Source organism: Triticum aestivum, chromosome 7D, assembly GCF_018294505.1.
Source record: "Triticum aestivum cultivar Chinese Spring chromosome 7D, IWGSC CS RefSeq v2.1, whole genome shotgun sequence".
Lineage (NCBI taxonomy): Eukaryota > Viridiplantae > Streptophyta > Magnoliopsida > Poales > Poaceae > Triticum > Triticum aestivum.
The window spans coordinates 133,634,333-133,660,549 of record NC_057814.1 but is presented as its reverse complement, the minus strand read 5'-3'; the positions used below and the strand labels follow the sequence as shown (position 1 = coordinate 133,660,549).

The 26,217-nt window shown below is 44.4% G+C and overlaps 1 protein-coding gene across 1 annotated transcript; it reads left to right on the top strand.

Annotated features, from left to right (window-relative positions):
- Nucleotides 1-21,526: 21,526 nt before the first annotated feature.
- LOC123166653 (patatin-like protein 1) lies at nucleotides 21,527-23,218 on the top strand. Its single transcript, XM_044584456.1, has 3 exons — nucleotides 21,527-21,819; nucleotides 21,908-22,089; nucleotides 22,200-23,218. The coding sequence occupies exons 1-3, from the start codon at nucleotides 21,679-21,681 to the stop codon at nucleotides 23,101-23,103; spliced, it is 1,227 nt and encodes a 408-aa protein (XP_044440391.1). The 5' UTR covers nucleotides 21,527-21,678; the 3' UTR covers nucleotides 23,104-23,218.
- The last annotated feature ends 2,999 nt before the right edge of the window (nucleotides 23,219-26,217 follow it).

Genomic DNA, 26,217 nt, shown 5'->3' with positions numbered 1-26,217 from the left:
ATGTGCTTCACTTATATCTTTTGAGCTATATAGTTTTTGCTCTAGTGCTTCACCTATATCTTTTAGAGCACGGTGGTGGATTTGTTTTATAGAAACTATTGTTCTCTCATACTTCACTTATATTATTTTGAGAGTCCTACAAAACAGCATGTTGATTTGCTTTAATTATGATAGGCATCCAAGATTAGTAAAAAAATTCTTATGAGTGTGATGAATACTATGAGAAGTTTGATGCTTTATAATTGTTTTGAGATATGAAGATGGTGATATTAGAGTCATGCTAGTTGAGTAGTTGCGAATTTGAGGAATACTTGTGTTAAAGTTTGTGATTCCCGTAGCATGCACATATGGTGAACCGTTATGTGATGAAGTTGGAGCATGATTTATTTATTGATTGTTTCCTTTATGAGTGGCGGACGGGGACGAGCGATGGTCTTTTCCTACCAATCTATCCCCCTAGGAGCATGCGTGTAATACTTTTCTTTGATAACTTGTAGATTTTTGCAACAAGTATATGAGTTCTTTATGACTAATGTTGAGTCCATGGATTATACGCACTTCCTTCCTTCCACCATTGCTAGCCTCTCTAATACCGCGCACTTTTCGCCGGTATCATACACCCACCATATACCTTCCTCAAAACAGCCACCATACCTACCTATCATGGCATTTCCATAGCCATTCCGAGATATATTGCCGTGCAACTTACCACCGTTCCGTCTACTATGACACGCTTCATCATTGTCATATTGCTTTGCATGATCATGTAGTTGACATCGTATTTGTGGCAAAGCCACCGTTCATAATTCTTTCATACATATCACTCTTGATTTATTGCATATCCCGGTACACCGCCGGAGGCATTCATATAGAGTCATATTTTATTCTAAGTTTGAGTTGTAATTCTTGAGTTGTAAAGAAAAATAAAAGTGTGATGATCATCATTATTAGAGCATTGTCCCAAGTGAGGAAAGGATGATGGAGACTATGATTCCCCCACAAGTCGGGATGAGACTCCGAACGAAAAAAAAGAGGCCATAAAAAAGGAAAAGGCCCAAAGAAAAAATGAGAGAAAAAGAGAGAAGGGACAATGCTACTATCCTTTTACCGCACTTGTGCTTCAAAGTAGCACCATGATCTTCATGATAGAGAGTCTCCTATGTTATCACTTTCATATACTAGTGGGAATTTTTCATTATAGAACTTGGCTTGTATATTCCAATCATGGGCTTCCTCAAAATGCCCTAGGTCTTCGTGAGCAAGCGAGTTGGATGAACACCCACATAGTTTCTTTTGTTGAGCTTTCATATACTTATAGCTCTAGTGCATCCATTGCATGGCAATCCCTACTCACTCACATTGATATCTATTAATGGGCATCTCCATAGCCCGTTGATACGCCTAGTTGATGTGAGACTATCTTCTCCTTTTTGTCTTCTCCACAACCACCATTCTATTCCACATATAGTGCTATGTCCATGGCTCACGCTCATGTATTGCGTGAAGATTGAAAAGTTTGAGAACACCAAAAGTATGAAACAATTGCTTGGCTTGTCATCGGGGTTGTGCATGATTAAATACTTTGTGTGATGAAGATAGAGCATAGTCAGACTATATGATTTTGTAGGGATAACTTTCTTTGGCCATGTTATTTTGAGAAGACATAATTGCTTAGTTAGTATGCTTGAAGTATTACTATTTTTATGTCAATATTAAACTTTTGTCTTGAATCTTTCGGATCTAAACATTCATACCACAAATAAGAGAATTACATTGAAAATTATGCTAAGAAGCATCCCACATCAAAAATTCTGTTTTTTATCATTTACCTACTCGAGGACGAGCAGGAATTAAGCTTGGGGATGCTTGATACGTCTCCAACGTATCTATAATTTTTTATTGTTCCATGCTATATTATATTCTGTTTTGGATGTTTAATGGGCTTTATTATACACTTTTATATTATTTTTGGGACTAACCTATTAACCGGAGGCCCAGCCCAAATTGTTGTTTTTTGCCTATTTCAGTGTTTCGCAGAAAAAGAATATCAAACGGAGTCCAAACGGAATGAAACCTTCGGGAACGTGATTTTTGGAACAAACGTGATCCAGAGGACTTGGAGTCTACGTAAAGCAATCAACAAGGAGAGCACGAGGCAGGGGGCGCGCCTACCCCCCCCCCCCAGGCGCACCCTCCACCCTCGTGGGGCCCACGTTGCTCCACCGACGTACTTCTTCCTCGTATATATACCTACGTACCCCAAACCATCAGAAGCATCCACGAAAACCTAGTTCCACCGCCGCAACCTTCTGTACCCGTGAGATCCCATCTTGGGGCCTTTTCCGGCGTCATGCGGGAGGGGCGGCATTGATCACGAAGGGCTTCTACATCAACACCATAGCCTCTCCGATGATGTGTGAGTAGTTTACCTCAGACCTTCGGGTCCATAGTTATTAGCTAGATGGCTTCTTCTCTCTCTTTGGATCTCAATACAAAGTTCTCCTCGATTCTCTTGGAGATCTATTTGATGTAACTCTTCTTTTGCGGTGTGTTTGTCGAGACCGATGAATTGTGGGTTTATGATCAAGATTATCTATGAACAATATTTGAATCTTCTCTGAATTCTTTTATGTATGATTGGTTATCTTTGCAAGTCTCTTCGAATTATCAGTTTGGTTTGGCCTATTAGATTGATCTTTCTTGCAATGGGAGAAGTGCTTAGCTTTGGGTTCAATCTTGCGGTGCTCGATCCCAGTGACAGTAGGGGAAACGACACGTATTGTATTATTGCCACCGAGGATAACAAGATGGGGTTTATATCATATTGCATGAGTTTATCCCTCTACATCATGTCATCTTGCTTAAAGCGTTACTCCGTATGAACTTAATACTCTAGATGCATGCTGGATAGCGGTCGATGTGTGGAGTAATAGTAGTAGATGCAGAATCGTTTCGGTCTACTTGTCACGGACGTGATGCCTATATACATGATCATACCTAGATATTCTCATAACTATGCTCAATTCTATCAATTGCTCGACAGTAATTTGTTCACCCACCGTAATACTTATGCTCTTGAGAGAAGCCACTAGTGAAACCTATGGCCCCCGGGTCTATTCTCCATCATATTAATCTTCCAACACTTAGCTATTTTTATTGCCGTTTATTTTACTTTGCATCTTTATCATAAAAATACCAAAAATATTATCTTATCATATCTATCAGATCTCACTCTCGTAAGTGACCTGAAGGGATTGACAACCCCTTTTTCGCGTTGGTTGCGAGGTTCTTATTTGTTTGTATAGGTGCGCGGGACTTGTGCGTGATCTCCTACTGGATTGATACCTTGGTTCTCAAAAACTCAGGGAAATACTTACGCTACTTTACTGGATCACCCTTTCCTCTTCAAGGGAAAACCAACACAGTGCTCAAGAGGTAGCATGAGTTTATGTGTTTTGATGTACCGAAGGTAGTTCCGAGTCCCGGATGTGATAACGGACATGACGAGGAGTCTCGAAATGGTCGAGACATAAAGATCGATATATTGGAAGGCTATGTTTGGACACCGGAAGGTTTCCGGATGAGTTTGGGCATTTACCGGAGTACCGGGAGGTTACCGAAACCCCCCAGGGAGTCAATGGGCCTTATTGGGCCTTAGTGGGAGAGAGGAGGAGGAGGCCAGGTGGAGGGCACGCCCCCCCAAGCCCAATCCGAATTGGGTGGGGGCCGGGCCCCCCTTTCCATCCCTCTCTCTCCCTCTTCCTTCTTCTCCTACTCCAACAAGTGAAGGGGGGGAACCTACTCCTACTGGGAGTAGGACTCCCCCCTTGGGCGCGCCCTATGAGGGCCGGCCCTCCCCTCCTCCACTCCTTTATATACGGGGGAGGGGGGCACCCCATAGACACACAAGTTGACAGTTATCTTAGCCGTGTGCGGTGCCCCCCTCCACAGATTTCCACCTCGGTCATATCGTTGTAGTGCTTAGGCGAAGCCCTGCGTCGATAACTTCATCATCACCGTCATCACACCGTCGTGCTGAAGAGACTCTCCCTCGGCCTCAGCTGGATCAAGAGTACGAGGGACGTCACCGAGCTGAACGTGTGCAGACCGCGGAGGTGTCGTGCGTTCGGTACTTGGATCGGTTGGATCGGGAAGACGTTCGACTACATCAACCATGTTACAAAACGCTTCCGCTTTCGGTCTACGAGGGTATGTGGACACACTCTCCTCGCTCATTGCTATGCATCACCTAGATGGATATTGCGTGTGCGTAGGAATTTTTTTGAAATTACTGCGTTCCCCAGCAGTGGCATCGGAGCCAGGTCTATGCGTAGATGTTATATGCACGAGTAGAACACAAAGAGTTTTGGGCGATAATAGTCTTACTCCTTACCAGCATGTCATACTTTGATAGAGCGGCACTGTTGGATGAAGCGGCTCAGACTGACATTATGCGTACGCTTACGCGAGACTGGTTCTACCGACGTGCTTCGCACACAGGTGGCTAGTGGGCGTCTGTTTCTCCAATTTTAGTTGAATCGAGTGTGACTATGCCCGGTCCTTGTTGAATGTTAAAACAGCAAACTTGACGAAAAATCATTGTGGTTTTGATGCATAGGTAAGAACGGCTCTTGCTAAGCACGTAGCAGCCACGTAAAACTTGCAACAACAAAGTAGAGGACGTCTAACTTGTTTTTGCAGGGCATGTTGTGATGTGATATGGTCAAGACGTGATTATATAAATTGTTGTATGAGATGATCATGTTTTGTAACATAGTTATCGGCAACTGGCAGGAGCCATATGGTTGTCGCTTTATTGTATCATGACGGTGCTTTACTTTATCACTAAGCGGTAGCGATAGTCGTAGAAGCAATAGTTGGCAAGATGACAACGATGCTTCGATGGAGAGCAAGGTGTCAATCCGGTGACGATGGTGATCATGACGGTGCTTTGGAGATGGAGATCAAAGGCACAAGATGATGATAGCCATATCATATCACTTATATTGATTGCATGTGATGTTTATCCTTTATGCATCTTATTTTGCTTAGTACGGCGGTAGCATTATAAGATGATCTCTCACTAAATTTCAAGGTATAAGTGTTCTCCCTGAGTATGCACCGTTGCTACAGTTCCTCGTGCCGAGACACCACGTGATGATCGAGTGTGATAAGCCCTACGTTCACATACAACGGGTGCAAGCCAGTTTTGCACACGCGGAATACTCGGGTTAAACTTGACGAGCCTAGCATATGCAGATATGGCCTCGGAACACTGAGACCGAAAGGTCGAGCGTGAATCATATAGTAGATATGATTAACACAGTGATGTTCACCATTGAAAACTACTCCATCTCATGTGATGATCGGACATGGTTTAGTTGATATGGATCACGTGATCACTTAGATGATTAGAGGGATGTCTATCTAAGTGGGAGTTCTTAAGTAATATGATTAATTGAACTTTAATTTATCATGAACTTAGTACCTGATAGTATTTTGCATGTCTATGTTGTTGTAGATAAATGGCCAGTGTTGTTGTTCGGTTGAATTTTAATGCGTTCCTAGAGAAAGCTAAGTTGAAAGATGATGGTGGCAATTACACGGACTGGGTCCGTAACTTGAGGATTATCCTCATTGCTGCACCGAAGAATTACGTCCTGGAAGCACCGCTAGGTGCAAGACCCGCTGTAGGAGCAACGCCGGGCATTGTGAACGCCTGGCAGAGCAAAGCTGATGACTACTTGATAGTTCAGTGTGTCATGCTTTACGGCTTAGAACCGGGATTTCAACGACGTTTTGAACGTCATGGAGCATATGAGATGTTCCAGGAGTTGAAGTTAATATTTCAAGCAAATGCCCGGATTGAGAAATATGAAGTCTCCAATAAGTTCTACAGCTGCAAAATGGAGGAGAATAGTTCTGTCAGTGAGCATATACTCAGAATGTCTGGGTGCCACAATCACTTGACTCAGTTGGGAGTTAATCTTTCAGTTGATGACAAAGTTCTTCAATCACTGCCACCAAGCTATAAAAGCTTCGTGATGAACTATAATATGCAAGGGATGGATAAGACAATTCCCGAGCTCTTCGCGATGCTAAAGGCCGCGGAGGTAGAAATCAAGAAGGAGCATCAAGTGTTGATGGTCAACATGACCACCAGTTTCAAGAAAAAGGGTAAAGGGAAGAAGGGGAACTTCAAGAAGAACAGCAAGCAAGTTGCTGCTCAAGTGAAGAAGCCCAAGTCTGGACCTAAGTCTGAGACTGAGTGCTTCTAGTGCAAAAGGACTGGTCACTGGAAGCGGAACTGCCCCAAGTATTTGGCGGAAAAGAAGGATGGCAAAGTGAAAGGTATATTTGATATACATGTTATTGATGTGTACCTTACTAATGCTCGCAGTAGCGCCTGGGTATTTGATACTGGTTCTATTGCTAATATTTGCAACTCGAAACAGGGGCTACGGATTAAGCGAAGATTGGCTAAGGACGAGGTGACGATGCGCGTGGGAAATGGTTCCAAAGTCGATGTGATCGCCACTGGCACGCTACCTCTACATCTACCTTCGGTATTAGTTTTAGACCTGAATAATTGTTATTTGGTGCCAGCGTTAAGCATGAACATTATATCTGGATCTTGTTTGATGCGATACAGTTATTCATTTAAATCAGAGAATAATGGTTGTTCTATTTATATGTGTAATATCTTTTATGGTCATGCACCCTTGATGAGTGGTCTATTTTTACTAAATCTTGATAGTAGTGATACACATATTCATAGTATTGAAGCCAAAAGATATAAGTTTAATAATGATAGTGCAACTTATTTGTGGCACTGCCGTTTAGGTCATATTGGTATAAAGCACATGAAGAAACTCCATTCTGATGGGCTTTTGGAATCACTTGATTAAGAATCACTTGATGCTTGCGAACCGTGCCTCATGGGCAAGATGACTAAGACTCCGTTCTCCGGAACAATGGAGGGAGCAACAGACTTGTTGGAAATAATACATACTGATGTATGCGGTCCGATGAGTGTTGATGTTCACGGCGGGTATCGTTATTTTCTGACCTTCACAGATGATTTGAGCAGATATGGTATATCTACTTGATGAAACATAAGCTGAAACATTTGAAAGTTCAAAGAATTTCAGAGTGAAGTGGAAAATCATCGTAACAAGAAAATAAAGTTTCTACGATCTGATCATGGAGGAGAATATTTGAGTTACGAGTTTGGTCTTCATTTGAAACAATGCAGAATAGTTTCACAACTCACGCCACCCGGAACACCACAGCGTAATGGTGTGTCCGAACATCGTAGTCGTACTTTATTAGATATGGTGCGATCTATGATGTCTCTTACTGATTTACCGCTATCATTTTGGGGTTATGGTTTAGAGAAGGCTGCATTCACGTTAAATAGGGCACCATCTAAATCCGTTGAGACGACACCATATGAACTGTGGTTTGGCAAGAAACCCAAGTTGTCGTTTCTTAAAGTTTGGGGCTGCGATGCTTATGTGAAAAAGCTTCAACCTGGTAAGCTTGAACCCAAATCGGAGAAATTTGTCTTCATAAAATACCCAAATGAGACTGTTGGGTACACCTTCTATCACATATCCGAAGGCAAGATATTCGTTACTAAGAATGGATCCTTCTAGAGAAGGAGTTTCTCTCAAAAGAAGTGAGTGGGAGGAAAGTAGAACTTGATGAGGTAATTGTACCTGCTCCCTTATTGGAAAGTAGTTCATCACATAAATCAGTTCCAGTGATTCCTACACCAGTAAGTGAGGAAGTTAATGATGATGATCATGAAACTTTTGATCAAGTTACTACCGAACCTCGTAGGTCAACCAGAGTAAGATCCGCACCAGAGTGGTATGGTAATCCTATTTTGGAGGTCATGTTACTTGACCATGACGAACCTACGAACTATGAGGAAGCGATGATGAGCCCAGATTCCGCAAAATGGCTTGAGGCCATGAAATCTGAGATGGGATCCATGTATGAGAACAAAGTGTGGACTTTGGTTGACTTGCCCGATGATCGGCAAGCCATAGAGAATAAATGGATCTTCAAGAAGAAGACTGACGCTGACGGTAATATTACTGTCTACAAAGCTCGACTTGTTGCGAAAGGTTTTCGACAAGTTCAAGGAGTTGACTACGATGAGACCTTCTCACCCATAGCGATGCTTAAGTCCGTCTGAATCATGTTAGCAATTGCCACATTTTATGATTATGAATTTGGCAAATGGATGTCAAAACTGCATTCCTTAATGGATATCTTAAAGAACAGTTGTATATGATGCAACCAGAAGGTTTTGTCGATCCAAAAGGTGCTAACAAAGTGTGCAAGCTCCAGCGATCCATTTATGGACTGGTGCAAGCCTCTCGGAGTTGGAATATACGCTTTGATAGTGTGATCAAAGCATATGGTTTTATATAGACTTTTGGAGAAGCCTGTATTTACAAGAAAGTGAGTGGGAGCTCTGTAGCTTTTCTGATATTATATGTGGATGACATATTGTTGATCGGAAATGATACTGAATTTCTGAATAGCATAAAAGGATACTTGAATAAGAATTTTTCAATGAAAGACCTCGGTGAAGCTGCTTATATATTAGGCATCAAGATCTATAGAGATAGATCAAGACGCTTAATTGGACTTTCACAAAGCACATACCTTGATAAAGTTTTGAAGAAGTTCAAAATGGATCAAGCAAAGAAAGGGTTCTTGCCTGTGTTACAAGGTGTGAAGTTGAGTCAGACTCAATGCCCGACCACTGCAGAAGATAGAGAGAAAATGAAGGTCATTCCCTATGCTTCAGCCATAGGTTCTATCATGTATGCAATGTTGTGTACCAGACCAGATGTGTGCCTTCCTATTAGTTTAGCAGGGAGGTACCAAAGTAATCCAGGAGTGGATCACTGGACAGCGGTCAAGAACATCCTGGAATACCCGAAAAGGACTAAGGATATGTTTCTCGTTTATGGAGGTGACAAAGAGCTCGTCGTAAACGGTTACATCGATGCAAGCTTTGACACTGATCTGGATGACTCTAAGTCACAAACCGGATACGTATTTTTATTGAATGGTGGAGCTGTCAGTTGGTGCAGTTCCAAGCAGAGCGTCGTGGTGGGATCTATGTGTGAAGCGGAGTACATAGCTGCTTCGGAAGCAGCAAATGAAGGAGTCTGGATGAAGGAGTTCATATCCGATCTAGGTGTCATACCTAGTGCATCGGGTCCAATGAAAATCTTTTGTGACAATACTGGTGCAATTGCCTTGGCAAAGGAATCCAAATTTCACAAGGGAACAAAGCACATCAAGAGACGCTTCAATTCCATCTGCGACCAAGTCAAGGAGGGAGATATAGAGATTTGCAAGATACATACGGATCTGAATGTTGCGGACCCGTTGACTAAGCCTCTCTCACGAGCAAAGCATGATCAGCACCAAGACTCCATGGGTGTTAGAATCATTACAATGTAATCTAGATTATTGACTCTAGTGCAAGTGGCAGACTGAAGGAAATATGACCTAAAGGCAATAATAAAGTTGTTATTTATATTTCCTTATATCATGATAAATGTTTATTACTCATGCTAGAATTGTATTAACCGGAAACTTAGTACATATGTGAATACATAGACAAACTGAGTGTCACTAGTATGCCTCTATTTGACTAGCTCGTTAATCAAAGATGGTTAAGTTTCCTAGCCATGGACAAGAGTTGTCATTTGATGAATGGGATCACATAATTAGAGAATGATGTGATTGACTTGGACCATCCGTTAGCTTAGCACTATGATCGTTTAGTTTATTGCTAATGCTTTCTTCATAACTTATACATGTTCCTATGACTATGAGATTATGCAACTCCCAAATACCGGAGGAACACTTAGTGTGCTATCAAACGTCACAACGTAACTGGGTGATTATAAAGATGCTCTACAGGTGTCTCCGACGGTGTTTGTTGAGTTGGCATAGATCGAGATTAGGATTTGTCACTCCGATTGTCGGAGAGGTATCTCTGGGCCCTCTCGGTAATGCACATCACTATAAGCCCTGCAAGCAATGTGACTAATGAGTTAGTTACGGGATGATGCATTACGGAACGAGTAAAGAGACTTGCCGGTAACGAGATTTAACTAGGTATTGAGATACCGACGATCGAATCTCGGGCAAGTAACATACCGATGACAAAGGGAACAACGTATGTTGTTATGCGGTTTGACCAATAAAGATCTTCGTAGAATATGTAGGAACCAATATGAGCATCCAGGTTCCGCTATTGGTTATTGACCGGAAGTGAGTCTCGGTCATGTCTACATAGTTCTCGAACCCGTAGGGTCCGCACGCTTAATGTTCGATGACGATCGGTATTATGAGTTTATGTGTTTTGATGTACCGAAGGTAGTTCAGAGTCCCGAATGTGATCACGGACATGACGAGGAGTCTCGAAATGGTCGAGACATAAAGATTGATATATTGGAAGGCTATGTTTGGACACCGAAACAGTTCCGAATGAGTTCGGGCATTTACCGGAGTACCGGAGGTTACCGGAACCCCCGGGGAGTCAATGGGCCTTATTGGGCCTTAGTGGGAGAGAGGAGGCGGCGGCCAGGTGGAGGGCACCCCCCCCCCCCAAGCCCAATCCGAATTGGGTGGGGGGCCGTCCCCCCCTTTCCATCCCTCTCTCTCCCTCTTCCTTCTTCTCCTACTCCAACAAGGGAAGGGTGGAAACCTACTCCTACTGGGAGTAGGACTCCCCCCTTGGGCGCGCCCTATGAGGGCCGGCCCTCCCCTCCTCCACTCCTTTATATACGGGGGAGGGGGGCACCCCATAGATACACAAGTTGACAGTTGTCTTAGCCGTGTGCGGTGCCCCCCTCCACAGATTTCCACCTCGGTCATAGCGTTGTAGTGCTTAGGCGAAGCCCTGCGTCGGTAACTTCATCATCACCGTCATCACGCCGTCGTGCTGACGAAACTCTCCCTCGGCCTCAGCTGGATCAAGAGTACAAGGGACGTCACCGAGCTGAACGTGTGCAGATCGCGGAGGTGCCGTGCGTTCGATACTTGGATTAGTTGGATCGCGAAGACGTTCGACTACATCAACCGCGTTACAAAACGTTTGCGCTTTCGGTCTACGAGGGTACTCTCCTCGCTCGTTGCTATGCATCACCTAGATGAATCTTGCGTGTGCGTAGATTTTTTTTTTAAATTACTGCGTTCCCCAACAGCCCGACCATCACGCGTGGGACATCAGGCGAGAGGACGCACACTGGCGCGACGAAACCCCTCGCAGAGAGGTGGTTGCAGTCGCGCCGAGGCCCACGCGTCATAGATCACGAGAAAACCTAGCGTGATGCGGGGAGTCCGCGGGGAACGGACTACGCAGAGCGTGCCAGGGAGCCAGTTGCGGGAGGCCCCGCGCAATGGAAGGCGCGGATGGCACTCTCGCCGGCGGAGACTCCCAGAAGGCGGATACTCCACCATTTCTTTATAGGAGTAATTACATACCTAATTGTTATGTACCAACTAAAGCATACTCCCTGTCCGTGGGAGATGCGGCTTGAGATATGCCAGAACCCACAGTGTCTCACTGATGTTGAAGGTGAGGTTCAATTTCATCTACATTTAACATGGTTTGCTCGGTGTTTGGCATTTATCCCCTTCGTTCCTAGATATAAGTCTTTTAAGGATTTCACCACTAGTGCCTGGAGCGCAAGTCTTGTTTGACCACTTCTTTATCTGTTATTTATAGCAACAACGTGCATTCAATGCCCGTATTTATATAATCCAGCTGTTAAAAAAATATTATTTGCTTTAGACCAGCAGAATTACGGATTGCTCACTCATTGATACTTGCAATTCTTTTTCTTTTGCGGGAATGATACTTGCAATTCAGAGATACAATATATGTATCCTTGGTGTTTCTAAATTTAGAGGTAATTTCTTTTTGCAGGGTAGAGGTAAATATATTGTGTTTAATTTAAGGAGCATCTAAACTTGTTATGTTTGTAATAAATTTAATTTATTATATTAGTCAAGATGTGTATCACATGTACTATTTAATTACTATAAATAGTTAGCCATCCACGTGATCCAACACCATTGTGCAAATTTGGTTGGTGATGGCGACAGCTCAGGGAGTGGATTAGTCAATGCTGAAATGATGTGTTTTATATGAAAAAGATGAACTTGTTGTGAATTGATCACATTGGGGTTGGGAGTGGGGTTTGAATGCTCCTGTCTTGATCCGACATATCACATCTGATTGTTTAAAGGGTTTTTTTCCTCTCGTTTACACGTAGTTTTGGTCTTGTATGAATTTTCTAGTTGTTCATAGGTTTTCGGGTGTGCATAAATTGATGTTGCTTGTGTGTATCCTAACTATACTGAAGCTGGTTGTGTGCTCATTTTGTTATGTATCATCTTGATGCTTCATTTTAAGCCGAACTGCTCTAACTATACTGAGGATGGTTGTGTGCTCATTTTGTTATGGATCATCTTGATGCTCCATTTTAAGCCGAATTGCTTCCCTGTGTGGAACATGCAACAGATGTTTGTTGTTTTGGATCTTATTAGTTTCTGTCATTTGGTTTCCTCTTCCTGGGAGAGTGGAAAAAACAGACCTGAACTATGTAAGCATGTGGTTTCATTTAATGGAACCGGGGAGTGCTCCTTGTAGCATCGTCACCGCCTCGGAGCTATCAAGTTCCAACTGTATGGGGCAGTTGGTGCGGTGTAGGGCAATAGCTAGGCCCTCCTTGCACGCCTCCAACTCGGCTACAAGAGCGCCATCGCATGCAAATAATTGTCTGCAAGCCGAGTATATGATCTGACCTTGTGCGTCCCGCAGTACCATGGCACAGCCGGCGGTGTTGTTGCTTGCGACATAACTACCGTCAGTATTGAGCTTGGCCCATCCAACAACCGGCTTGCTCCACTTGAGCTCCATGCATGCGTTCCAAGTGACAAGTTCCTCCATAGCCCTTGATGTCCGCCGTCGCCGCCATCGTTTTGCCCCCTCGTCACCCGCTAGCGCCGCCTCCAGGTCGCCCATTCTCCGGAACCTCCCGCAATCGCATCCGGCTCGCTGGGCGTCCTCACACTACTGCGATGGAATCGATGCGCTCCCAGTTCCGGGAAGCACGCCCTCGCCTCGGCTGAGCGGAGCAACATCCACGTTGTCGCGCTCCTTGCCACTATGTGCCACCGCTCTCATCGTTGTTCATGTGGTGTCATGAGATGATTGGTGCGGATATGTTCATCATTGTAGTTTGCCAATCGCAGATCTTATCACTTAGGGCTTTTTTCTTTTTTCTCGCCTACACATAGTTTTGGTCCTATATGACTTTGCTAGTTGCCGGCGTGTTTTTTATGTGTGTGTGAGTTGGTGTTGGCTGTATGCATCCTACTTACGTAGAGGCCGGGTATGTGCTCATTGTGTTATGTATCTTCTTGATGCTTCATTCCGAGTCAATAATATTCACCCTTTATCAGAAAAAAAAAGTGCCATCGCCTTCGTGTGGGTTGTTAAGTTGTGATCCATATACACATAAATGCTAACTTTCGATGGAGCGGAGTGGAGGCCCGTTGCCGAAAGGCTTAGGCACCATTGATATATATATATCCTTTGTAAGCGATCGCACGGGGATAAGATAATCATTATAAATCCCCGACGTTTGTAACCTCTCTTAATATGGTGAAATTTTGTTGACTGGCGCCCATGGTTTTTTCCCTTTCTCATTGGAGGAGTTTTTCACATTAAAATATTTATATCCTTTGTATTGATTTGACCTTCGTTTTCTTGCCCGTCTTATCTCTAACACGCTTGGCTTTAATCCTGCTCGCTGCCGTTCTCCTTGGATGCCCCGCGGAGCACGGACGAGATAACGGAAGTTCCACGGGATCAACTACCTAACATGGAGTGTTTGACTCCAATCGTGTCCGTTAGCCACGAGGATAGGCACAACACAATGATATCTCGGGCAAATAATTTCACCCAACGAGCACTCTAATATTTTTTCCGTATGAAACATTATAGTCCTCTGTATGATGATAGCAAGGTCATTGATATGATGATAGCAAGCTCCAACGGGCGCTCTAATCAAGGAGCTTAAAGGCTAGTGGCATTGCGTTGTTGGTTAGCTTACTGAAATAGTGAAGCACAGCTCACCGGAGCAAGCAAATATCTACCTTCTCCAATAAGCTCTGGTCAACCACATGATTGCCTGGTTAATAAGGATATGATTAAAAGGGACGCCATGCCTGCTGCTGCCTCATGCATGCACCTACCTCAGAACACCTCATCTTGATAACATGATTGTTTCCTTGATATGAACTTAATCTCGAGGAACTCTCTCCTTGATTTGACACTAGTAAATTAAGAGTATATCGCAATCAATCAACAGGCTGCTCGACTGATACTTCTAGAATAAAGAAAAGATGCAGCACATATGTCCAAACATACGGTTTTTTTTTTCTATTAGAAGCTTACAAAAGCACATGGCCCCGTGTATATATGCAGAAACCATCGCCTGACGACAAATATGAACAGCAGGGTTTAATTTGATAGAGATCTTTCTTTCACTGTCAGTGCACAAACTATAGTTAATTATCCTCCTTGTAAGCTCATTGACACACATGCACCCAATGTTTTAACCTCATATGTCCGAACACCATGAAATTTTGCCAGTACGTCATGCATTTGGAGTATGTTGACTGACAAAAAAAATCAAATTTGTTTAATTTTTTAGTATTTCTTTTGAATTTACTGTTCATCAAGATCAGATGAGACTGGGCACAGAATTGAATATTCGGGTCACGCTATTTTGGAGCATTTCTGTTTCGCAGCATTGTGAATGTCTGCTCTCTATCTGACAAAAGAGCATGAATAACATACAAACTCGACAGGAGATTCCTATAGGAAAAAATAGAAGGCGCTACAAATCAATTTATATCAACCGTGGAACTTTGAGATTTGCACGATTTAACTTGTTGTCATTCATCCAACAACTCACAGTAAAGAAAATCATCCAGCAACTGTGGGTCGCGATACATACCGTCAGCAAGTAGATACGCTGACATGTCTATGAATCTCTTCATCTGATTTGTGCAAATATACAACGAGATCACGCTTCCCATGACCTGCCTAACACCATATCAAAAGCAACAAGACCTTTACAATACAAGCACACAAGGACAATTCTTTTTGGATTAAGTTCAAAGTGTATATTCAATCCTTGTCGTCCAGAATACACTTTGACTGAGTATACAATTTGTACTGTGTACGCTGCATGGGGTACAGCTCTACCCCACGGTATTCTGAGTATACAATGTAAGGGCAACTCCAACACAACACGATACATCGAATCGCCCGTTCGTGCCGTGCTGTCCGAATACTTTTGGCCTTCAATGCCATGTACCCAATTCATCTGGACGCGTCCGGACGTCCAAGCTCCCACAAATTGGAATAAAGTTTGGAGAGGTTTGCGAGGGTCATGACATTCGCGACATAGGCGTCAGACACCCTGGACCCAGCCAAAATGAAGGCAGACTCCGCGCATTTGGACAACCCCACCATTATCTCCGTGCGAAACCCGCCCTACTGCCTCCACTCCAATCACCACCGGTCACCGCCCAACTACCGCCCATTTTGTCGTCCGTCGCCGCGATAGAGCCGATCGAGACGGTTGCAGTAACGTCGGAACCGAAGGACCCGTTGCTGGTGGCCATCTGGAAGGTCGCCACATGGAACGCAATGGCTGACGTCGCTAGTCGAAGAAGAAGGCGAGCGATGAGGCGACGGCCGGACACCTAGCACCTCCTCCGACAAAGCATGTCGTCTGGCTAGTGTCGGTTGTGCAATTGCCTTGTCACCTTGGCCGGCGCAACCGCATCTGCCATACTACTTCGCCGCCCAGCAGCTCAGTCTGCAGCAGCAGTCCGCGTCCACCAACACCTCCTGCCATCATGTGTCATTCAGCGTCGACCCCAACACGGACTACACCTTTAGGAACCCTCAGTCGCAATTGTCGGCGCTTGTCTATTCTGCTGATGTCAGATGTGTCTCTCCCTCACGCTTTGGTTCCCGGTCTCTGTTTGTCGAAATGTCTCAACCGGGCGCGCCGACGGATGAGGAGGAGACAGTGATGAACATCACCGATGGTAGTGGCGACCACGAAGACTAGCAAGTGGAGGACTTCCATCCAGAGCCAGACACCCAGTAGAAGCATGCCTAGATGTCGGACACCCAATAGACGCACACCCAGTTGCTAGACGCCGACCTACGGGACGACTTCTAGCCGCGAGGTACTGACTGAAAGAAGAAGCTGGGAGAAAATTTCAACATGGAGGAGGATGAATTGATGGTTCATGTGTGGTTTGCCACAAGCACTGATCCAATTCATCACATGAAGAAAATGGGCAGAACCATTTGGACGGTGTGCATGTTTGGCTCCATGAGCAACGCTATGATCCCTATCGCAAGGAAGTGATCCGTAATCAAAATTCAAAGTCGCTCACTCACCGATAGTACACTATTCAAAAGGCCACCAACAAGTATTCCGTCTTTTACGAACTATTGCAATTCTAGTGGCCAAGTGACGCGGTCGTAAGTTTTTTGTTGCTCTATGTGTGGGTTGTTTGGCTGGATAGGAAACTTGTTAATCATGTCCTTTTCTTACTAGGTTGTTTGTACGTGCACGTTGTTCTTTAGGATGGAGAAGAAGCACTTAGGGGCAGTTTGGTTCATGCCCCGGAGAAAAATTGCCTAGCCTGAGACCTACCTAGGATGTGCCTGGATATTGTTTGGTTGGAGGCCACAAATTTTGAATGCCTCCCTGGCCTGCAGCCGATGGCCTGGCAGGCAGCTCGATTAGCCTCGCTCAGGCGGGTGAAATGGGACGCCTGGGATCCAGGTAAATGTTGTTTGAGGCTGATTAGCACACATGCATTGCTTATTTGTGGTTCCCGGGTACACTGCCGGTCACTTTGCCTGCCACACCGAATTTTTTATTGTTGTCTATATACCCCAGCCCAAGGAGTCCAACCAAACAATATGTGCACAGGCACGCCTTCCCAGGCAGAAATACTCTTTTCTTCAGGCTACTACTAGGCATCAATTTTTGCCAGGCATGAAGTCCACGGCATGAACCAAACCGCCCCTTAGTCTTCATGCATATTGGTTGAAGTTGAATGTGCACCCCAAGTGTCTCAACATCGTTGCCAATTCCGTCAAGACCGCCACCATCGCCAAGTGATCCACCAAAAGGATGGCTAGGAACTAGGGTAGGAAGTGGAGGAGGATAAGGAGAAGCGAGAAGGAAGGTAGAGTGACCATCTTATCCCAGTTTCTTGGAATGGCAACGGTAATTTCCAGTAATTGCTTTTCATAAGGAAGGTAGAATGCTCAAATTTTAAATTAATAAAGCCTGAAAAAATTGAGGCACAATGCTTACAACGCAGCTCTGAAGTCATAGCTGGACCAAAATTCAAGCAAACAAAAGAAAGAAGGAAATAAAGAAAGAAAGAAAGAAAAGAAAAGAAAAGAAAAGAAATGCAGCTTGAAACTCGAGCCCGTCATCCACCATTTCAGCCAAGATCAACGAAGCAACACCGGTCTCGGGGGAGGCACATTCTTATTAGGAACAAGCTCCTATCGCTCTAATTGGTTGAACCTGGATACAACCCCATACGTCTCCACCATTGAAAAAGAGCCCTTGCCCTCTAACCTCAAATCTGAAGACGTTGCACCACCGACATGCAGAGTATTTCACTCTAGAATCCTGAACAAACCATAGGTAAACATGTTGCTAGGGGAGGGTACGACAACCGCTCATCACACAAATCGAGAATCTCATGAGATCCATCGTCTCCCATGACATAACCACTCAAAAGACACACGTTGTACGGTGATATCGCAAACCTAGAAAACACAACAAATATAGGACGACCACATCACCACAGAAGGACACGACATGCCATAACACCAAGCTCTCGCCAACCCTAATGTGCCACTACAGCCGTAGAGGTGAAAAGAAGACTCTACAACCTACATGGTACATGTGGATAAGAGGAAGATAACCAGAGCCCTATAAATCGAATGCACCAAAATTCAAGTGCTGCACCAAACGCTGGCAGTTGTTTCTTGTTGTAAGTGAATGCAATGAAAAGACACATGGCGAAGTCATAGCTAGAAGTCAACAGAGCCACCAACAACAACCACCAATCACAAGGATACTCAACTACCATCCTCGCGATCCACACACATGCCTCTAGGGAGGAAACTGATGCAACAGTCTTGTTGCCGCCCAAATGGCAAGGGTTTTCACCTAGTAGTTGGTTATGTGGACATCCCTGCTCCCCCCCCCCCCCCACAATCACACCTGCTCAAGAGACTTACGTTTTAGATCTTCCGTTTCTATGAACTTTTGATAATGCTCATGAGAATATGATAATGCATAAATTAAATAAGCTTGTATTATGAAGGAATAAAGGACCTTGCACGGACAAGAGGGACATGCATTGTAGCATGAGCAATCGTGGAGATGACAACAAATATACTAGAAGGAAGGTATTTTCCATGTTTTTTAGCAATGTGTGTTATCCCCCTTCATAAAGGCGCACAAAGGGATTGATGAAATATATAATATAAAAATTCATAATTTCATCTATAACCATTCATAGGTGTCGCGCCACCTCATTTTGGTCTGGCCAATGTAAACTTGGAATACATGAGAAAACTGACTTAGGGTGGTTGCGGTCCTACTCCCGGGGTTGGTCAAAATTTCCCCATGTCCCTCCATAAATACCGCCCCTAGGGCACCGGTTAGACTTAGGTTTTGCATATTTAAGAATTTGCCGTAGCTACAATTTCGTGTACTTCATTTATGCCCAATGACCATGCCAAGACAGCTCGAGAAACCCCATTTTGTTTTGTACTTCATCTATATACGCAGTAACTAGATTGCATATCATAGTTCTTGCTCTCCGATTGCTTGTAAGTATTAGACTTTGGTGGTCAGGTTGATCATGTGTTTCTCATCGAAAGACTGGGACACCATTGTGCCTATCACAAGGGGAGGTTGGGCAGGGGGAAACCTCAAATAATCTTCCATGTAGGGATATAGGCACGTCGTTGTGGTTGCCGTTGCTAGCCTAGGGATCCCTTGGTCCCAACAACCCCACCACCCCCATCCGACCAACACCCATATTCCGCAGAGAGGACTAGATGCACGGACGGGAGTCGGTGTTCTCAGATTTAGCACCATGCCAATACGAGCAAGTAGTGGCGGAGCTACAACAAGGCTGCACGGGCCATGGCCTGCCCAACTTTGTAGCATTTGCTCCTATTATAGCCAACCCATGGGCCCAGAAAAGCCAGTCATGAGCAATCTATTGCAGTTTGGCCCACCCATGTTTTTGTTGCAGGCTTCGCCACTGCCAACAAGCACGCCATCCATAGACACCCCACCACCCACTTAGCCAAGGGAGTTGAATAATCACCGCAGCAACCACTCGCCACTGGGTCAACACCGCCATCTTTAACCAGGGTCGCTACCCTGACGTCCCAAGCCCTCTGTGAGAGTGGTGAGGGCTTGCAGGTGGCCTTCTTTGGCAGCAACAAGGGTGGGACAGAAATAGGGAAGGAGAGGTCAGTTTGAGCTAGTTGTCCCTCCTAGTCACAATAGGAGGGCAACGCGAGGACCGAGCCGCGTCAGTCCTCTCTTGCTTTGGTAATTCTTGATAGACAACAAGTAATTTTTGTTTGCGGGTAATAATTAATACGACCTAAAAAACCTAGAGTAAACTGAAATACACGTGCGCATGTTCAAGTCTTAAAAATGTGGCGCTGAGTGTACTACTTCCTCCAGATAGAAATATAAGTCGGGCACGAGTTTCTAGCTCTTCAATTTGACCAAACGAACATTGAATAACATGCCAACAAAAAATTGTGTTAGTAATTCCATTCAACGAAGAATCTAAAGATATACCTTTTATGGCATACTCTCTCCGTCCGGTGAAGAGTGTACATCTAGAAATTTTACGACAAATTATGTAGTTAAGTAAAAAATGCATTGGAAAGGTGCAAGCCATCATCTCTCTCCTCTTCAAGTACCCAACCCCCAATGAACTAAGTGCATGTAGAAATTAAAAAGACCATGTATAGGTTATTATTGGTCTTGATTACCGTGTGATGAGAGAGAAGTATTGTTTCCACTTTAAAGTGCATTGGAAAGATAGAAGTACACTTTTTTGTGAACAAATTTTGAAGTCAAACGTACACTCTTCACCGAACAGAGGGAGTATAGCATATTTTTTTAGTCAAATTGATAACAGAAGACCACGCCCGAAAAGAAGTATACTGATATGAATCGCCCGAGAGGTTCAGGGCAGGTGTGTGTTTGATTTAACTCGGATCACAATAGCCTTCCTTGAGAAGCATGACATTTGCCCAACATTTTTTATGCCAAGTTCTTCAAACACCCATGGCAATTTCCTCAGAACACATCGCAAATTATGCAAACAAGGGATTTTGCTATGAAATTTGCCGTGTTCCCTTGAAGGAATTGCCATGTTCATGAAAAACGTTCGCAAATGTCATCCCAGCGAGCGTTCGCTGAATCATTACCGTTGAAATTTTCTGGGTTTACTTTAATTTAGTATGATTTTTTCCCCGGAAATCCATTTTGGAGCTCGGCCTCCAAATTCAAATTTAAAATTTCATCGAAATTCATATTTTTACATTTCAAAAAAATCTGAAAAAAATTACAGATATACATGAAGGCATAACACACATGTGTGTAAAATTTCCAATCGTGGATATTATGCCTGTTATACCTCTATTCTTTTTTCTATTAGCCTTTGTTTGGCAAGCTGCTGTAAGTTTTCGATGAAATCTTTAGTACTCTGTATGCCAAATTGAATGATGTGTTCATTCCAAAAAAATTTAAAAATGGGTGTGTAAAATTTCAGTTCAAAATACATTGAAATGACGGCTGCGCAAAAAAGACAAATCTGGGGTTGTTTAACACATGATACTGTTCATCCTCCCAGACCATGAATTTGTCTTTTTTTGTACAGGTCGCAACTCAAGGTATTTCATCATGAATTTTTACACACATGTGAGTTACATCCTTACATACATGCTTATTTTTTTTAAAAAAAATTAAACCATAAAAGTTTAAATTTGAATTTTTTTTAAATAAAGGCGTCCATGGAGCTCGGCCTCCAAAACGCCTCTCTCTTTCTTTCCCTTCCACTTTCTTTGTCTTGTTAATAGGATGGAATGTGTAACTTTTGAAGAAAATCTGGTACGACAAAGCATCGTCGCTGCTCTTCGTTGCGCCAACAAATCATGCTGTCGACCGTACAGCGAGTAGGGACTCCAGAAGTTGGTCATCGGTGCCCATCAAACGTGACAAACGCGCGCCATAAAATAAGTGTGAAGTAAAAAGATTCCATCTTAGCCACTGACGCCAAATTTGGAGTTAAATAGCCCGGTAGGCGGTAGAGCTCCCGATCGGAAAGCACAAGAACACAAGAGCTACGAACACGCCCGGGAAATCTTGACGGGAGCGAGCTGGGTCTGGTTTCAAATTGAAGGCCACCGCTAGCACTAGCTAGAGCTCGAGCAGTGCAGGGCACACCCGTGCGAAGCTCAACATGTGCAGCCAGGCGGACCCGACGCTGACGTGCCCGCCGCCGTCGCAGGGGCGGCTCATCACGGTGCTGAGCATCGACGGCGGCGGCATCCGCGGTCTCATCCCCTCCACCATCCTCGCATGCCTCGAGTCCAAGCTCCAAGTACGTCCGTCCGCAGCTCGATTGTCTATAGCTGCACCTTCTTCATCCTTGATTGGTTGTTGTTTGTGACGTGTACTGTGTTTGACAGGAGCTGGACGGGCCGGACGCGCGCATCGCGGACTACTTCGACGTGATCGCCGGGACGAGCACGGGCGCGCTGGTCACGTCGATGCTGGCGGCGCCGGGCGAGAACAAGCGGCCGCTCTTCGAGGCCAAGGACATCAACAAGTTCTACCTCGACAACGGGCCCAAGATCTTTCCGCAGAAGAGGTACGTACACACGCACGCACGCACGGCGCGGTGTCCCTTCTCTTCTCCTTCCGGCTCCGGCAGACCGTCTGCGGCGATGCTGATGCCGGCGTTGCTTCACGTACGTCCAGGTTGGGGTTCCTGACCCCGATGGCGAACCTGTTTGGCGCGGTGACGGGCCCCAAGTACGACGGTAAGTTCCTGCACGACAAGATCAAGAGCCTCACCAACGACGTGACCGTCGCCGACACCGTCACCAACATCATCGTACCGACGTTCGACATCAAGTACCTGCAGCCGGTCATCTTCAACACGTATGAGGCCAAGGTGGACCCGCTCAAGAACGCGCACCTCTCCGACATCTGCATCAGCACGTCCGCGGCGCCCACCTACTTCCCAGCGCACTACTTCACGACCCGCGACCCCGCGGGCAAGCTGCCAGACCGTGAGTACCACCTCATCGACGGTGGCGTGGCCGCCAACAACCCCACCATGGCCGCCATGTCCATGATCACCAAGGAAGTGTTGCGCCGGAACCCGGACTTCACGCACGGCAAGCCCGCCGAGTACCACAGGTATCTCATCATCTCCATCGGCACAGGGACGGCCAAGCAGGCGGAGAAGTACACCGCGCCGAACTGCGCCAAGTGGGGCGTCCTCCGCTGGCTCTATGACGGTGGCTTCACCCCACTTATCGACATTTTCTCTCATGCAAGCGCCGACATGGTCGACATCCACGCTGCTATATTATTCCAGGCTCTCAACATTGAGAAGAACTACCTACGCATCCAGGATGACTCGCTCACGGGCCACACGTCATCGGTGGATATCTCCACCAAGGCGAACATGGAGGCGCTCATCGGAATCGGCAACATGTTGCTCAAGAAGAAAGTTGCCCGGGTGAACATTGACACGGGGGTGTACGAGCCCGTCGATGATGAGGGCACCAACGAAGAGGCGTTGGCTCACTTTGCCAAGAAGCTCTCCGACGAGCGCAAGCTGCGGCTGAGCCAAACCACCCTCAACTCCCAATAGACGAGAGGACGATTCGAAAGAGAACAGAGACGAAGAAAACTAGCTCCTATGCTAGATCGACCGATCTAGAGTTGTAATATATTGTTATGTAATGTAATTTTTGGTGAGTAATTAATTTTTGAATCCAACAATATCATTATTTAAACTTCAAAAAATATATTCTACCACCTAAAACGATGGATGCAAGTCGGATCAAACAATATCGGGCAATTTGTCTCAGTATTATCGGCTTTAAGATTTTTACGAAGTTGGCGACTAATCGGTTGAATGGGATAGCTGACCATGAGGTCCATCTCACTCAAACAGCGTGCATGCAAGGACAAAATATACTTGATAGGATTGGTGTCCTACATGAAACTATAAATGAGCTTCACCAAAAAAAGAGGAGCAATGTCATCTTAAAAATCAACTTTAAGAAAGCTTATGATAAATTCAAGTGACTCATTTCTTCCATAAACTCTTCGCATGTAGGGGTTCTCACTAAAATGATGCACATGGGTCGGGAGTTTTGTCTTTGGGATAGTGTCACCATCAAAATAAATGATGACATGAGCAACTACTTTCGAAAGGGACTTCGTCATGGTGTCCCGCTATCCCCTATCATGTTCAACATTGTAGCGGGCATGCTTGATATACTAGTTGTACGCACTAAAATGGTTGGACATATTAGTGCTGTAATTTCTCATCAGTAGAAGATGATAACACCATTCTCTTATGGATCATGACTAACCTCAAGTTGCTTTTATGTGCTTTTGAGAAACTTTTCGATCTTAAATTAGTTCTCATTAGAGTAAAAAAAATCTCCTTCAGAGATCAGATATCTTTGGTTGTTGCCTCGGGCAATTCCCAATTAGGTACATTGTTCTCAAATCCACTACCACAGACTTGGAAATGTATGTGGAAGATTGACTTGAGAAACGCCTTACTAGCTGAAAGAGTAAACTTCTGTCATATGGGGGATGATTGGTTGAATTAATTTCGTCCTCAACAACATGGTTTTGTACACGGTATCATTCTTACACTTACCAAAAGGGGGTCCTGCAGAGGCTCTACTACTTTAAATCCTTATTTTTCTAGCAAGGTGACATACTGACAGTGAAACAAAAAAATATCGGCTTGCTAAGTGGAGTGTCATGTGCCACCCTAAAATTCAAGGTGGCTTGAGTACTCGCGGTCATGAGATAAAAGGAGTATTGCACTTCTATGTAAATCGTCAAGCAAACTTCTTACTGGAGAAGACGTATGGTAGGAAATCATTTGTTATAAGTACGGGGGATTCAAAGGCATTTTTCTCAACTCCACTCGAAACCACCGGACCCCATTTTTGGATTGGCCTGGTGAAACCTAATGTTTTGTTTTTCAATTTGGTTGTTTCTTTGTCACGGATGGTTCCCAAGTTGGATTCTTGGAGAATATTGATCTTTTACAAGTGCACAGGATTTGGTTGTAACCTTTTCAAAGTAAGAGAATCAATTCCCAAAGAGAGCTAAGTAAATAGTTTGCTTTATTGCAATATGCCTACAAGTTAGTCGTCGTCCCAAGCAAAGAAATGCGAACATGGAATATTGCAATAGTGTTGTCACAAGAAACCAAGGTGCGCAAGATTATAAGTAATGAAGAAGCGATGAAAATTGCACTAGCGGTAAGGCGTTTGATGATCCTCTATGATCTAGTTTTAGATTGTAGAAAGTTCCTTACCTTTTCCCCAAGGTTGTTGACAAATATGTGCTATGTGATAAAGATTCAAGCAAGTTATTGTTCTTTCAAAATGTTCCAGTTTTCCAGACCTTTAAACAATCTTTTAGGTGTAAACAATGATATGGAAATAGGCATGGGTATTAAGACTTACATTTTAAGCTTTGTACTTGTGCGTGGGGTCTTGTCTTGATCTACAACATGGTTCTTTTAGACATCCATTACGATGTGCTCACAACGAGATGTAGTGGGCGTGTGTCCAAAGTACGTCACGACTGGTCATGACCTGCATCGACAGTCAGTAGTCCAACTGCTGGCCCTAGCACAGGATTACCTCAGTTATTAAGGATTTATCCAAACAAGAGCATTGAGCTTTTAATGACTACACCTCATTTATCCCCAAGGAATTGCTTTCCGCTACTGTACTAATCGCTTGTGTTACTCGTTTCAGAATAGCGTTCCACGCGTCCTTGTTTCTTGCCTCCTACTTGATCGATCTATGGGATCCCGGGTACCTACGGGGGCCTTAGAACAAGAAGAAGACAAAAGACAACTCCATTGTGAATCACACATACATATAACATCAATTAAGCAAAGTCTCCAACAACCCCATGCACAAATGCATAGGGTTGCAATGCCTTGCCTCAACCCATTGCCTTACGGAATTACTGACACACATGATCGGATTACAAGAAGAAATCATTGAAGACGACATAAAGATGAATGATTGATTGATAAATAGTCTTACAATGTTGCCGATTGCAATGCACCGATTACAAGTATGGCTATCTCGGGGGGAATGACTACGATGGTGATGAGGGTGATGGCTATGGAGATGAGATGGGAAATGGCGGCGATTGGGTTTGTGAATGGCTTCTGGTTATCTGTTATCGCTCTGGTCGTCCCTCTTTCACGGATTATGCATTCCCCCCTCACGGTCATACCAAGCGCTGCCTTTTGCTCTGTTGCCCTTGTGGCGCCTCCATTTGACTTTGGCTTGGTTTGGATACTATGTGTTTCTATATATTTGATGATTTCCTTTCATATTTTTGGCCATTTCCTTTGGAAACACATTAAACAAAGGATTTCACAATTTCTTGCATTCATTAGTCATTAGTGGCAATATCAAAGTGATTCTCTTGGAAATTTTGGGACTATCCAGTTTAAACAATGGTGGAATGAGTGCAAAAATATCACTCATCAACCTCCCCAAGCTTAAACCTTGATTACCCTCGAGCAAAAAAATAACTGTATGGAATTCAGTTGTTTCCGAAATAACGAGAAGGTTTTGGTTCACTCACAATCGGTATGCCTAGATAGCCCTCTGCTTCCTTCACCTGAAAACTTAGTATAGCTACAATGGTGGCATCATTATTGTGCAAGCTTAGTTAAGCCAAGATAGTCAACACAAAACTTTTG

Excerpts from the sequence above, each read along its gene's own strand:
- LOC123166653 (XM_044584456.1), top strand. The coding sequence starts at position 21,679 with ATGTGCAGCCAGGCGGACCCGACGCTGACGTGCCCGCCGCCGTCGCAG. Across the intron at positions 21,820-21,907 it reads GCCTCGAGTCCAAGCTCCAA|GAGCTGGACGGGCCGGACGC; the intron begins GTACGTCCGTCC and ends TGTGTTTGACAG. Across the intron at positions 22,090-22,199 it reads AAGATCTTTCCGCAGAAGAG|GTTGGGGTTCCTGACCCCGA; the intron begins GTACGTACACAC and ends ACGTACGTCCAG.